The following is a 14,506-nucleotide window of genomic DNA, read 5'->3' on the forward strand; positions in this document are numbered from 1 at the left end:
CCCTTCTGCTGCCCTGAGGTCGAGCGGCTGGCCGCCTTCGGTCTCGCCCGTGTGCAGTGGACTTGCCTGGAGTCACCGTGACCAGCAGACCACGGCCAGTGGGCTGTGCTCTGCGTTCTCTCACTCGTGAGGGTGGTGGGGCTTAGCTGATCACGGGCAGCGGTGAGGCCTCTGGGTCCTGGAATCAAGCGTGGGCTGCCGCACTGATGGGCCACGGCCTGATGACCTGTCCACGTGGTAGAGGTCGAGCCGCTCGTCAGGAGCGGGTGCGCGGCCGGTGTGGGAACGGGGCTCCCTGGACGTCCGGGTCGGAGGCTCCTGCCGGCGCCCAGGGCTGGGGTCTTCCCGCCCGTCGTCCCCAGCACCCGTTCTCTGCCCCAGGGTCATCACCCTCAAGCCCCGACAGAGAATGGGCAGAGGGCTCGCCTCGGGGCGGTGCTGACGCCGGGGAGGCTGTGGGGGGAGGGAAGCCGGTGTTGTTTGCTGGAGGGGTGGCAGGGGGCATCCTTCCCCACCGGTTTGGGGGACACGTTGGCTTTCTCTGGTCGGTCCTGATCGGAAGCTGCAGTGGCTGACCGAGTTGACCGCCTAGGCTGGTCCTTGAAGAGGCTGTGGGTCCCTCTGTGTCTTCGGTCTCTTGCATTTCCACACAGCCCTTTCTAGGGGTCACGTGACCACCATCCCCCATCCCCACTCCTCAGGAGGAAAGCCGCTGGCCACGCCGCAGGGTCCTCCTCAACCGTGGCCGTGGCCAAGGCGTTTGGGGAGACTCTGCAGCCCAGGTGGGCGGCTGCCCACCTCCGCCCACTCCCACTGGCTGCTCCTGTGTCCTCAGCTGTGGGACCTGCCCAGGACCCCACTGACTCCTCTGAGCCTGGCTCCTGTGGCCTGAGAACCACCCAAGGGGGCATGTCGGGAGTGGAAGGTGTCCAGGGCCGTGAACAGGGCATGGCCACTCCAGGGGCAGAGCGCACTGAGGGGCCCTGGGCAGTGTCAGCGCCTAGGCAGGCAGGAGAGACCACGTGTGGAGAGTGGGCAGTGGGAGGGAGGGAGCAGGCCCGAGGCCGGAGCGGAGCAGTCACCGTGGCTCAGTGATGGAGGGGCTGTGTCTTGGAGGTGAGGTCTCAGGAGGCTGGCCTGAGCAGCTGGGTGGATGGCGGTGCCCCCAGAACTATGTCCTGGGCCATCAGATCTGGGGTGCCCACAGATGCCCCAGGGACGATGGGCCCCAGTGAGCCTGCATGGGCGGGGGCGGGGCGGGAATGCAGCTGAGAGCTTGTTAACGCCTGGTTCTTGCAAGAGAGGGCGTACACGGAAGCACCCCAAAACTCAGAAGGGTGGATTTCCAGCAGGGACCGTTGCAGCCAGCGCCCGGACCCTGACTCGCGGCACCTGCTGCTTCCTTCTCTAAGTTCCAAACTGATAGTGGACCTGGCGTCTCACTCATCCTCGGCCTGTGTGCGCTGGTTCCTGCAGCCTCAGGCTGGATGGTACCCTGGCAGGGAGAGCAGCGCCGGTGGAAAGCAGTGTCCAGAAAGGGTGGGGGTCTTGAAGGCAGGGCAGCCTCCTGGTGGGGGCACCTCGGGTCACCTTTTCTCCTCCAGCGATTTGCATAACACCCTCAAAAACCAGTTCTTTGATCATTGAAAGCATACTGAAGAGAGTCACGGGTGCAGGTGTAGCCTCTTGGCACAGCCGGGGGCGGACAGAAGGACCCGTCCCCTCCCAGGGGCTGGGGCACGAGGGCACCGTCCACCTCAAGCGAATTCCTGCCCAGTGTGGCTGAGCACTCCTGTGGGCAGAGTGGCACAGGAGCCCCAGGGGGCAGGCGCCATCTGTTCACAGCAGGGCTCACCAGACGGGCCCGGGGGGTGGGGCCAGATGCCTGATGTCCTCAAGAGGGACCCCGCCCTCTCCCACGTGGTCTCCATCTCCCAGTGTCCCTCCAGCCCCCACACAGCCCTGCCTGAGGTCCTCCGTCTCGGGGGCACCAGCACCCCTACGTGATGACATGTATCCGCCAGCGGGTGCCCATACAACATCGATTCTTGTAAATGGCCACGTGTGCTTGAAAACAAAACGTGTATTTTCTCTTGGCTGGGTGAGTTTCGCATCTATTGGATCAAGTTCTTAACTGTGCTGTTTGGCATTTCATTATTTGTGTTTGTTTTTTGTTCAGCTTGATCCATTGGTTTCTGAGCGAGATGACTTACAATCTCCCTCTTGGTTGGTGCGTTGGTTTGACATCCCTTAAATAAAATACTTTAAAATTTATTATGGGGCTTCCCTGGTGGCGCAGTGGTTGAGAATCTGCCTGCCAATGCAGGGGACACGGGTTCGAGCCCTGGTCTGGGAAGATCCCACATGCCGCGGAGCAACTAAGTCCGTGAGCCACAACTACTGAGCCTGCGCGTCTGGAGCCTGTGCTCCGCAACAAGAGAGGCCGTGATAGTGAGAGGCCCGCGCACCGCGATGAAGAGTGGCCCCCGCTTGCCGCAACTAGAGAAAGCCCTCGCACAGAAACGAAGACCCAACACAGCCAAAAATTAAAAAATAAATAAATTAATTTTAAAAAATTTATTATGTATTTATTTATTATTCTTATTTATTTATTTATCTATTTTAGGTTCCCAGCAAAGTTGGGTGGAAAATACAGAGACTTCCCATCCCACATCCCCCATCCCCCATCCCCCTCCAGCTGGCGCAGCGTCCTCAACAACCCACAACAGTGGGATATTTGTTAAAGCCAATGAGCCTACGTGGATACGTCGTCACCACCCAGAGTCCGAAATTACATCAGGGCCCACTCTTGGTGGTGTACGTTCTACGGGTTTGGACAAATGTATGATGACCTGTATCCACCTTTACAGTGTCATACAGAGTAGTTTCACTGCCCTAAACGTCCTGCTCTGCCCCCAACCCCTCCCCCCAACCCCTGGCAACCCCTGATCTTTCTACTGTCTCCATAGTTTTGTCTTTTCTAGAATGTCATAGAGTTGGAATCATATAGTCTGTAGCTTTTTCAGATTGGCTTCTTTCACTTAAATGCATTTAAGGTTCCTCCACATCTTTTCACAGCTTGATACCTCATTTCAATTAGTGCTGAATAATGTTCCACTGTCCGGATGGACCACAGTTTATTTATCCGTCACCTGCTGAAGGGCATCTTGGTTGCTTCTGAGTTTGGGCAACTATGAATACAGCTGCTATAAACATCTGTGTGCAGGTTTTTGTGTGGACATGAGTTTTCAACTTCTTTGGGTAAATAACATGGAGCATGATTGCTGAATCCTATGGTAAGAGTATATTTAGTTTTGTGAGAAACCACTAAGAAACCACCTAAGTGACTGCAACGTTTTGCGTTCCCACCAGCAACGAATGAGAGTTCCTGTTGTTCCACATCCTCACCAGCGTTTGGTGTTGTCAGTGCTCTGGATTTTGGCCATTCTAATAGGTGTGTTCATGGTATCTCATTGCTTAAATTTGCATTTCCCTGATGACATATGATGGGGACATCTTTTCGTGTGCTTATTTGCCATCTGTATATCTTCTTTGGCGAGGAGGTCTGTTAAGGTCTTTTGCCCATTTTTTAAACCATGATTTTCCTTTTCTCATTGTTGAGCTTTAGGAGTTCTTTTGATTCATCTTTTGCTTGTGGATGGATGTCCAGTTGTTCCAACACTATTTGTTGAAGAGACTGTCTCTTCTCCATTGTATTGCATTTGCTTCCTTTGACAAAGATCGCTTGACTATATTTATGGAGATCTACTTCTGGCCTCTCTGCTCTGTTCCGTTCATCTGTTTGTCTGTTCTTTCACCAGTACCCACTGTCTTGATTCCTGTAGCTTTACAGTGAGTCTTGAAGTCGGGTAGTCAGTGCTACAACTTTGTTCTTCTCCTTCAATGTTTTGTTGGCTGTTCTGGGCCTTTTGAGCCCTCTCCACATAAACCTTATATTCAGTTTTTCAACATCCACAAAATGGCTTGCTGGGATTTTGATTGGGATTTCACTAAACCTATAAATCAAATTGAGTCCTTTATATACTTTAAGGTTAGGTTACTAGGTTAATAGTTGATATAGCTTCTTGGTTATTGTTTTTCAAACAGGTGGTAACACACTTAGTGTTTGTGAAATCACTTTAGAAGATCGTGTTTTCTTAAACATGAATACGATAGATAGACTACAGTAGAACAGAATGGAACATAGTAGGACAGAATAGAATAGAAAGTTCAGAGTGCATCACATGTTGTAAAAGCAGTACTTTCAGAAGGTATTGCCAATCTTTCTAAGGGTTCTAAGTGGTATCTCGTTGGGTTTTTATGTTCATTTCCCTGGTGACCAATGACTCGAGCACCTTTCTAATGTGCTTTTTGGTCATTTGTATTTTTCTATATGAAGTGGCTGTCCAAATATTTTGTTCATTTTAAGAAAACTGGGCTTTTTTTGGTGGGTGGGGGGGTGCCACACCACGCGGCATGTGGGATCTTCGTTCCCCGACCAGGGATTGAACCTGCGCCCCCTGCAGTGGAAGCGCAGAGTCTTAACCATTGGACCGCCAGGGAAGTCCAAAAATTACTGAGTTTTAAGATTAAAAGAATACAGTTCTTCATCAGATATGTGTATTTTGAATATTTTCTTTCAGTCAGTGGCTTGCCTTTTCTTTTTTCTCACTGGCATCTTTTGAAGAGAAGAAATTTTTGATATTTATGAAATCCAGTTTATCAACTTTTTTGTACTTTTCATGTATTTTAAAGAAATATTTGCCTACCCCAAGGCTGTGAAGATTTCTTCTGTTTTCTTCTAAAACCTTTGTGGTTTAGCTTTGACATTCAGATGATCCCTTTTGAGTTAATTTTTGTGCAGGGTGAGACGGGGCTAGAGGCTCATTTTCCCTACATTTTTCCCTCCGTTTATCCATTTGTTTGAGCACCATCAGCTGGGAAGGCTGCCCTTTGCCTGGTTCGGTGCCCTTTTTAAGACCAGTTGACCGCAGGTACAGGGGTGGGTCATCCCAGACCCTCCCGTCCCTCCGTCCAATGCTCTCCTGACACCGGCAGTGGCTCTGTCTGGCGCTCCACATGTTCTGGATCCCAGCAACCCAGCATCTGCCACAAAGACCAATCCCCTCCTACAGCTGCAGGTCCTGGAGGCACCAGATGGGCCGCGCAGCCAGGAGCGGACCTCCCCTGGGCGGTGGCAGGCGGGCTGCACGCTGAGGTTCGAGACCCAGAGGCCAGGAGTGTGGACGCTAACCTCTGGCCTCAGGAGCCTGTGTTTCCAGAGAGGATGCGGGCTCTGGCCTCGAGGCCCTGACTGGAAGCCCGATCTCGGTGGACGGTGCGTGCTGGCCTTGGTCTGGAGTCCCCGTGGTTGGGGACGGGGCGGGGGAGGGCCAGGTCAGCCGGGGCTGCAGCCCCACCAGATCAGCCGACCCCGGACAGGAGAGCCCCCGCTTTGCTGCCCGTGCAGACTGTCCTCCGGGCTTGGGAAGCGCCCCGCCCACCCCGCCTTCCTCAGTCCTGATGAGGCCCCTCCCTCGGGTCATCCGCAAGAGGGGGGGAGTGGGCCACCAAGGGACAGGCGAGGAGCTGACCAGCTCACTAGGTGCTTCCTCAGAGGAGCGGTCAGGCCTCAGGTGAGGGAGGGGTCTGATCTGGGCAGCGGCAGCGTGGGGGGCCCCCCACGGCGCCTCCCCCGGGGACAGCATCTTCCCCAGGGTCACCCTCTGCCCGGGGGCTGGTCTGGGGCTCCAGGCAAGGTTCAGGGTGGAGGTGAGAACCCGCGGCGAAGAGGCGTCGTGGAGTCAGGACAGAGAGCACACGGCTGGGGTGAGCCGCGGTGCCGACACTTCCTGGGGTGAGACCTCGTGGTCAGATCCCCCACCCCATCCCCATCTGCAGTGGGATGCGGCCCCCATGACCCTCTCCCCATGACCCCACAGGGAAGGACGATTCTAAGAGGTCCTCCCCACAGGCTAAGCTGGGACCCTCCTGGGATGCTGAAGAGATCTGAGACCCTCCCACCCACAGACACAACAACCTGCTTGCCCAGGGCCAGGTGTGACCTTCCCACCAGCTGGGAGGGTCCCTGGGTGTGACCTTGGGAGGGTCCTTGATGGCCCTTAAAAGCTCTGCTGGGGTGGGTGTAACCAGAGGCTGCTGGGACCACCAGCTGAGGACCAGACCCCCCCTGTCACAGGTAAACAGGCCTGGGCTCCAGGCTGGGCCTCCCCACCCGCGGTGACACTGGGGGCTATCGGGGGCTTTTCCAGGGGTTTCAGGCTACGGCGAGGGCGGCTGAGGAAGAGCTTTACCCACTTGGAAATATGCTGGGTGCAGAAGTCCGGCTTTACCGGAGTGTTAGCAGATGCTTTGTTTACTTTTTAATTTAATGTAATTTCAAATGTACACAGAAGTTGCAAAAATTGTGCAAAGAACTATATGCTCTATCTAGATTCACCAGTTGCTTCCATTTTGTCCCATGTGATTTGTCACATGCATAAACTTTTATTTCTGAACCGTTTGAGAGTAAGTTGCAGGTGCCCTGCCCTTGACCCCGCACATTTCATTATTAAACCAGGGAGTTCAGCACTGTTGCCGTGATTATACCTTTGCCCAGCCCACACTCAGATGGTAACTGTCTAATAATTTCACAGATGGGTACACGTGTCTTCCTGACCGACATCCCCTCTGGAGCCCGAGGTACAGTCAGGTCTGTACCTCCTCATCTCTCCACGCTGGGCCGACTCCTCAGTCTTTGTCATTCACGACCTGGACATCCTGAGAGGCGTTTGCAGTCTGTGTGATGCTTCCTCCTGATTGGTTGAGGTCTGCATTTTTGAGGCTGTGTCCCCGGCGGTGCGTCATGCCTGGGGCTCATGAAGTCAGGCTGTCCTGTCTCTGGGGACACTGATGGCTTCTGTACCTCTGATGGCTTTCCCTTTGTAATTAGTAGGTAGCTTGGGGAGATAATTTGAGACCACACGGACGTCCTGCTTCACTTACCACTATGATGGCTGCATACACTGTCCTTTCCTAGACCTCTGCATTTATTCCTGAGCAGAGTTTTGAAAGGACGGCTGTGTTCCTAGCAGAGAGGGATGTGGACGAAGGGACCCAGCTGGGAGGCTGCTTAGGATTCTAGACTTGGACGCGGCATCTGGTTCTGGATCAACTTGCTGATGGGTGTAGGGAGGGAGGAGGGATCCAGGATGCCGTGTGTGATGCCTGCTTGATGAGGAGGGGAAGGGTCTGAAGGGGCCGAGGACTTGGTGCCCCAGTACTCTGTTGAATAGAAACGGCGAGTGTGGGCTTCCCTGATGGTGCAGTGGTTAAGAATCCGCCTGCCAACGCAGGGGACACGGGTTCGAGCCCTGGTCCGGGAAGATCCCACATGCCGCGGAGCACCTAAGCCCGTGTGCCACAACTACTGAGCCTGTGCTGTAGAGCCCACAAGCCACGACTACTGAGCGCACGTGCCACAACTACTGAGCCTGTGTGCTGCATCTACCGAAGCCCACGTGCCTAGAGCCCGTGCTCTGCAACAAGAGATGCCACTGCAATGAGAAGCCCGTGCACCGCAACGAGGAGTAGCCCCTGCTCGCCACAACTAGAGAAAGCCCGCACCCAGCAACGAAGACCCGACACAGCCAAAAACAAACAAATAAATAAATAAGTAAATAAATAAGTAAATAAGTAAATAAATAAATAAAAGAAACGGCAAGTGTGGGCATCCCTCTCTTGTTCCTGATCTTAAAAGGAAAGGCTTTTCACTTTTCACCATCGAGTTAAGTGTGGGTTTGTCACATATGGCCTTTGTTATGCTGTGGTATAGCCCTTCTATAAGCCCAGCATTTTAAATGTGCTGTTGAATTCAGTTTACTAATATTTTGTTGAGAATTTTTGCATCTATATTCATCAGGGGTATTATTGGTCTGTAATTTTCTTTTCCTGTGGTGTCCTTATCTGGCTTTGGTATCAGGATAATGCTGAATCTGGGAGTGTTCTCTCTCCTTCAGTTTCCTAGTTCTCGTCTTTGTAATAATTTTCCTGCCTATTCTTGCTTGTTTATGTTGTGCTTTTCCAAATGAACTTTAAAATCAGCTTATCAGCGACTTCCCTGTGGTGGTCCTGTGGGTAAGACTCTGAGCTCCCAATGCAGGGGGCCCGGGTTTGATCCCTGGTCAGGGAACTGGATCCCGCATGCATGCCACAACTAAGACCCAGAGCAGCCAGAATACATAAATAAATACTAAAAAAATAAAAAAATAAATAAAATAAAATCAGCTTATCTGCCCTCTAATTCGTCTCAGCATTTTTATCGGAATTGCATTAAACTCTTAGATCCATTTAGGAAGGATGGACATCAGATGTATTACATCTCTTTATCCATCCCACTGTCAGAGGTGTTCTACTGTGGCTCTCGGGAACTTTTCGGTTCTCTTGCATATTTATTGTTAGGCTCATCCGCAGGTCTTCTGTTTCTGCTGTTATTTTTGGAACGTTTTCCTCTAGCTGGATGTTTGTATACGTTGAGGCTCCTGACGTGACAATTCATGGCACTCAGCCAACTTCCTGACCTAATGGGAATCTTCCATTGCCGCCCCTCCCAACAGGACGCCCACATGGGTGGACGTGGATGGGCTTTCTGTGGGAGGGTGGGTGTTGGTATATCAGTCATCTGTTGCTGTGCAAGACATCACCCCGAAAGGTGGTGGCTTAAAACAGTCATAACCACTTCGTCTCACTGCCTATTACCGCACGGTGGGAGTGGTTAACTGGCGGCACAGTCTGGGGGTCTCTGTGGTGGAGCTGGGAGATGCGTCTGACTCCGGTGTCTCCCAGGAGAGCCAGGAGGAGCACGGGGTCCCTGACACGTCCCCGTATCCGCTGGTTACACGGCCGGCCCTCCCCTTGTCCAGGCAGCTCTACAATCTAGGAGGTGAGGCTGGATGAGGTCACGGCAAGTAATGGTGAGTGATGCCTGGCACAGGCCAGACATCTTTGGTGCATTTTAGGGGGGTAGATATAACCTCAGAGTCTCCCTGGGTTAGAGGGCAGGTCCCCTCCCACCCAGGCTGGCTGGTGCCATTGAGGAAAGGGCCCCTTCCTGGGCGGGGGCCGCCCACCTGCTCTGCTGGGAGCACTTTTCCACATGCTCTGTTTTTCTGGGTTTCTCTCCCCGCAAACCTGCAGCCCTTTGAGCAAACTGCCCAGGGTCACACTCTCCCTGCCCTCCGGGGACCCCGGCGGGGCCTGACTGGAATTCTGCTGAGACCCAGGGGCTCTCCCACCGTGGACCAGCGGAGGGATCGCGGGGCGACCCCAGGGGCGGAGAGACCACTGTGGTCTGGGGCGGCCCTGGGACCGGGAGAGGGGGCGGTGGAGTGGGGGGCATGAGGTAATTTCCACACTCAGAGGTTTGAGTCACCCAGGGGCACAATCGCTCAGGGGAGAGTCAGCGACCTCCGGACTCTGGTCCTGACCCGGCTCCCGCCGCCCCCGTTTATGGACATCAACCCGGGCTGGGGTCGCACCGCTGACCCCCTCCTGGAGGTGGACTCAAGTTTTCCTTTGGAGCGGCGGGTTCTCGGACTCAGGGCTGGCGCCCCATTTCCTTTTACAACGTCATCTTTGTGTCGCCGTCAGTTCCCTTGCCCGGGGGAGGGGCGGAGTGCGTCCGAGCCCCGGCCCGGTGTGCACGGCCCCGCTGACCTGGCTCTTCCGTCCTCTTGTCCCGGATTTCTCATCGCAGGTGAACAGCCCAGAGGACAAGCTGAGCCTCAGATTCCGCCCCACAGAGCCAGGCCAGCATCAGAGACGGCACTGCCAGGGTCACAAAGCCACCGAGGAGCTACCTCTGGCCGGCCTGCGCGCCCAGGTGGACCTGCGTCCGGTGCTGCTTCCGCTGCACCCAGCGGCTTGATGGAAAAGACCTACTTCCTGAGCAGGGTGGAGCGCAGCTGCCCCAAGAGATCCCGCTGGCCCCCCTGAAGCCAGCCGCCAGGAGCAGGGTGCGGTGTGAGGCAGACCGCCCGCCCACGATCCCGCGGCTCACGCGGCCAGGTCTGCCGCTCCTACAGCCGGGGCTCGGCTGCCGGGGCCACCCCAACCAGCGCCCCTTTGCCAGGAGCCCCGAGGAGGCGCCGGTCTGGACTTTTGAGCGTGAGCACTGCGGCAGCCGTCTGGGGCTGAAGACCCGGGTGCGGGGCAGCGGGGCCCGGGGTGAGCTGCGCGCCTGGCCGAGGCCATCCGCGCGGAGTGGGGGGCCGCTTCCTGCAGCTCTGCTCGCCCTGCTTCCGGCGCCGCCCGCCGCGCCTCAGCCCCGTGGGCTGCCGGGGCTGCTGCCCCAGGCACGGAGCCTGCTGCTCTCTCCTTTCCCACGTGAGCACCAGGGCCGCCGGAAGCCGCACGGCGTGGAGGTGTGGCCACGTCTCCCGCACGGCCAGCCGCTGGCCTTCCGCAAGTCGGTGGGGCGCGGGTGGCTGTGCGGGCAGGGGGCGTCCTGATGCCAGGGCGACCGCAGCGCCGTGGAGGTGGCCGTGTGGGAGGCTGAGGGGCTGAGTCTCCATCACAGGGAGCTGCTCACGCCGCGCGCCCTCACTGGGGATGGGCACACGCACCCCCACGGCCAGCCCCCCGCGTCCAGCTGTACTGCCCCGCCTGCCGGGCCACCTGCGGCTCCGGGAAGGCCTTCGAGAACCGCCGCTGCCCCCTGGAGCATACACAGATGCTGGCCTTAGACATGGCTGCCCCCTGGAGCATACACAGATGCTGGCCTTAGACATGGCTGTGCCCTGGAGCATACACAGATGCTGGCCTTGGACATGGCTGTGCCCTGGGAACATACACAGATGCTGGCCTTAGACATGGCTGTGCCCTGGAAGCACCGCAGCCTGCCTGCCGGACTTTCCATGCTGGAGCTCTGCCCGAGGTGAGGATGGGGCGGCGGGATGCGCCACCTTCAGCTTGAACCAGGGTCCCCTGTCCCCTCTGTGTGGCCAGCACCTCCCCAGCCTCTGAGGGGTGGGGAAGGGAGGTCTAGGGAAGCCGCTTGTGCCAGGCGCCGTCTTGCGGAATTTATTCTTGCCCCCCTCCCCCGCCCCCCAGGCCCAACCTCTGTGAGTTTGGGGACGTGTGCATCAAGGCGCATTCAGAGCAGGAGCTGCAAGAGTGGACCCAGCGCGCCGGGACCGTGGCGCTGAGGGAGCACACAGCCTGGCGGGAGGGGCTGCTGCCTTACCAGGCCCGGCCGCTGGCCGAATAGCAGCAGAGCCGCAGTGAGGTCCTGCTGGTAAGTGGAGGCCGAGAGAGCGCGTGGGGGCAGGGCTGGGGCCAGGCTTCCCTGTGCGCCTGGCTGAGGCCGCTGAAGGCGTATCTATGCACTTCAACCAGCCCCTGGCGCATCAGGCCCAGGAGAAGCAAACTCAGCACGCCTGGACCTTCACTGAGGTGAGGGGTCAGCACAGCCGGGGGTGGGTCAGCTGGGGTCTGGGCTCTGCAGTAGCCTCTCCTGAGGCTGTGATTAGGCTGCCCTGCGGGGTGATTCTGGGGGGGTATCTGGTGCAGAGAAGGAGGGGCCAGGCTGGTCACCCTGAGGGCCCCACGCAGCACCACCACCTCCCTCAGCATCCACAGGGGCTCAGTGACCCCGTTTTGCAGAGGGAGCCCCGAGGTTCAGAGGTTCAAAGAGGCCAAGGACCCTGCTGGTGTCACAGCCCGGAAGCAGGAGGGGAGGGAGTGGTCTGTGCACCAGCCTGGACCCTGATGGCTGGGACAGGGTCCAGGGGTCACCTCACCATCGTCTTCTCCCCCAGGCACCCCTGCTACACGTGGCCCTGCTCAAGCAGGCGCCGGGAGCACACTTCTCACTGGCAGCCCCCAGCCTCTCTCCAGGCCGGGTCTGCATGCTGGGGAAGCACTTCTGCACGCCCGGCTCCCCAGCCCAGCTCCGGGTTGGGGTGTGTGTGCAGAGCTCTTGCTTCGGCACCGTCCAGCAATGGGTGGTCTTCCACTTCTGCCCCTGGCCAGTGCTGCTGAGGTAGCTGGAGCTGCAGCTGGGCCAGGTGCACCCCTGGGGGCTCTGGGGGACGCCAGCGCCTGGCCTTCCGGAGGAGCTGGAGCGCTGGCACGCTGGCAACTGCCACGTGGGGCCTGGTGTGGAGAGGACGGCCAAGTACAAGGTGCCTGCTCTGGGCCTGGAGCTCTGTCCCGGCGGCCCCGACCCGGGCCCATCTGAGCTGCCAGCTATCTGCAGAGGCTGCACCAGCGTCTCCACGAGGAGGAGGCGGCTCTGCAGCAACTGGTGGCCGAGTGGGTGGGGCTGGCGAGCGGGCGGGGGCCGTGGAGGGCCAGCCAGGCCCCGGCTCTGGTCACTGACCCGTGACCTCCCCACCAGGCTGAACCTTCGGGCCGGTATCCCTGCAGACGGCGCTGGAGACGCCAGCCCTGGACATCCTCTTCCCGCCACCGGGAGCACTGTACGCGCAGGGGCCCATCCCCTCCCGGGTGCCAGATACAGACGAGGGCTTTCCGCTGGGCTGAGCGGTCAGCACAGCCCTCGTGGCCCCCGTGCCTGCGCCTGACCTCAGGGTGCTTGAGGCCCCCGTGGAGACCCAGGCCGGCTCGGAGCAGGCGCCGTGGCTGCTGCCGCCCACCCACTACTGCGCATCCCTGGGGCTGCAGCCCGAGACCAGGCAGATCTTAGAAGTCCAGTTCCAGGTGGACCTGCTGGCCTTCACCCCCTGGCACCAGGCCATGGACGCACTGCCCGAGGAGCAGCTGGTGCTGCCCAACCCGCTGGCCTGTGCCCTGCCCTCCGCCCGTTCTACCTGCCCTGCCAGGCAACAGCAGGCAGAAGCTGCCAGTGGCGGTCACCACGGGGACCAGCCCAGGGGGCATGCAGCCCATCGCCCCGCTGCCAGCTGCTGAGTCCCTCATGCCCTTCCTTCTCCCTGCCCCCCGCAGGGCAGCAGACATCTATATCGCCTAGCATTTCCACAGCCACGCCAGCAGCGGTCACCCCAAGGCCACTCCGCTCTGGGTGATGGACACGGGCTGCCCACTGAGCCAGACAGACGCGGCCACGCTGCGCTACTGTTGCCTGACCAAGGACTGCCGGGCCTTCCGCGTGCCGATGTGGGCCGAGCTGGAGCGACACCGCGTCGTGGTCGCCACTGCGTCCCAGGCCCGCAAGCTCAGGGTGCCCGCCAGCTTCTTCTCCCACATCCTCATCGACGAGGCCACCCAGATGCTGGAGTGAGAGACGCTCGCCCCGCTACGCTGCGCCACGCCCGGCATCTGCCTGGTCCTGGCGGGGGACCCCATGCAGGCCGCGCCCAGGCTCTCCCGCGCCACGGGGGCCCCGCGGCAGGACCCACGCTGTTGCACCGCCTGGTCCAGCACTACCAGGAGGGGACGCACACGGCTGCCGAGAGGAGCCAGGTCACTGCGCCCGGGAACCACCGCTGCACCGAGGCCATCGTCAGCTTTGTCTCCCGCCACTTCTACGTGGCCGGGGGCAGCCCCATCCATGCCAGCGGCAAGATCCTGCACCACCCCCAGCACTAGCCTCTCACCTTCTGCCATGTGGCGGGCAGTCCGGAGCACGACATGTCTACGACAACTTGGCTGGACACGGCCGAGGTCGTGCAGGTCGTTGAGAAGGTACAGGAGGTCTATGACACCTGGCTCCACTGCTGGGGCCCCCAGGAGCAGAGGGCCATCTGCGCGGTGTCCCACGGTGCTCAGGTAGGCAGTGCCCAGGTAGCCCCAGCTGCCCGGGAGAGCCTCCCTCCCCCACTCCCAGCGGGGAAGCTTGGCAGAGGACAGGGTACCGCCTCCCTGCCCCGTGGCCTGGTGGACCTGTGTGCCCCCAGGCTGGGCCTCCTTGGTCTCAGTTTCCCCTTCTGTACAAGGGGCTGAGGTATTCACCTCCCAGGGCATGGGGGCCAGGGTCCCGTTTTTGTCGGGGCTGCTGTCCTTTTGGGGCCCCTCACTGCACACTGAGAGCTCACCTGGGCCTGCTGACCTGGCCGTGTGTCCCCAGGTGAGCATGCTGAGGCAGGAGCTGAGGAGGAGGGACCTGGGCCAGGTCTCTGTGTGCAGCTTGGAGATCCTGCCAGGTGGGTGCTTGGTGCTGGGGAAGTGGGCCCCCTCCCCCTCCCCCTCCCAGCCCAGCCTGACCATGTGACCATCCCCCTCCCAGGGCACCCACCCTTGTGAGTGGGGGTGCTGACCATGGTACACACCCACCGGAACCTGCTGAACCCGGGGGCACTTGCCCTGGAGTTCTTCACGGACGCTCGCATGCTCAACACCGTCGTGAGCATGCCGGTCCGGGGGGTCCTGGACCGGCATGAGACCTGGTGTCCCTGGGAAGGTTTGGGGTCAGGAAGGGAGTCCTGTTAGGGCTGCTCCTTGGTCTTTGGCCATCCCTGACCACACTGGGTGCCGTCTGTGGGGCTCACTTCATTTTTTAAAAAAAAATTATTTATTTGTTTACTTT

General features: G+C 58.6%; 1 protein-coding gene across 1 annotated transcript; it reads left to right on the forward strand.

The window, feature by feature from the left end:
* Positions 1–9,514: 9,514 nt before the first annotated feature.
* On the forward strand, positions 9,515–14,502 carry HELZ2 (helicase with zinc finger 2; the record flags this gene model as incomplete). Its single annotated transcript, XM_082362333.1, is given in 28 exon segments — positions 9,515–9,889; positions 9,891–9,926; positions 9,928–9,967; positions 9,970–10,051; positions 10,053–10,077; positions 10,083–10,226; positions 10,229–10,259; positions 10,262–10,398; positions 10,401–10,505; positions 10,509–10,632; positions 10,635–10,729; positions 10,854–10,933; positions 11,110–11,263; positions 11,267–11,293; positions 11,395–11,451; positions 11,817–12,041; positions 12,045–12,233; positions 12,239–12,312; positions 12,398–12,406; positions 12,408–12,540; positions 12,544–12,868; positions 12,870–12,988; positions 12,992–13,258; positions 13,262–13,361; positions 13,364–13,566; positions 13,570–13,749; positions 14,048–14,123; positions 14,225–14,502. Coding segments are annotated over 28 exon segments (3,597 nt in total), but the record flags the coding sequence as incomplete, so codon positions are not given.
* Between the last annotated feature and the right edge of the window lie 4 nt (positions 14,503–14,506).

The sequence above is a fragment of the Balaenoptera borealis genome (genome assembly GCF_965194805.1).
Source record: "Balaenoptera borealis genome assembly, chromosome: 16".
Classification (NCBI taxonomy): domain Eukaryota; kingdom Metazoa; phylum Chordata; class Mammalia; order Artiodactyla; family Balaenopteridae; genus Balaenoptera; species Balaenoptera borealis.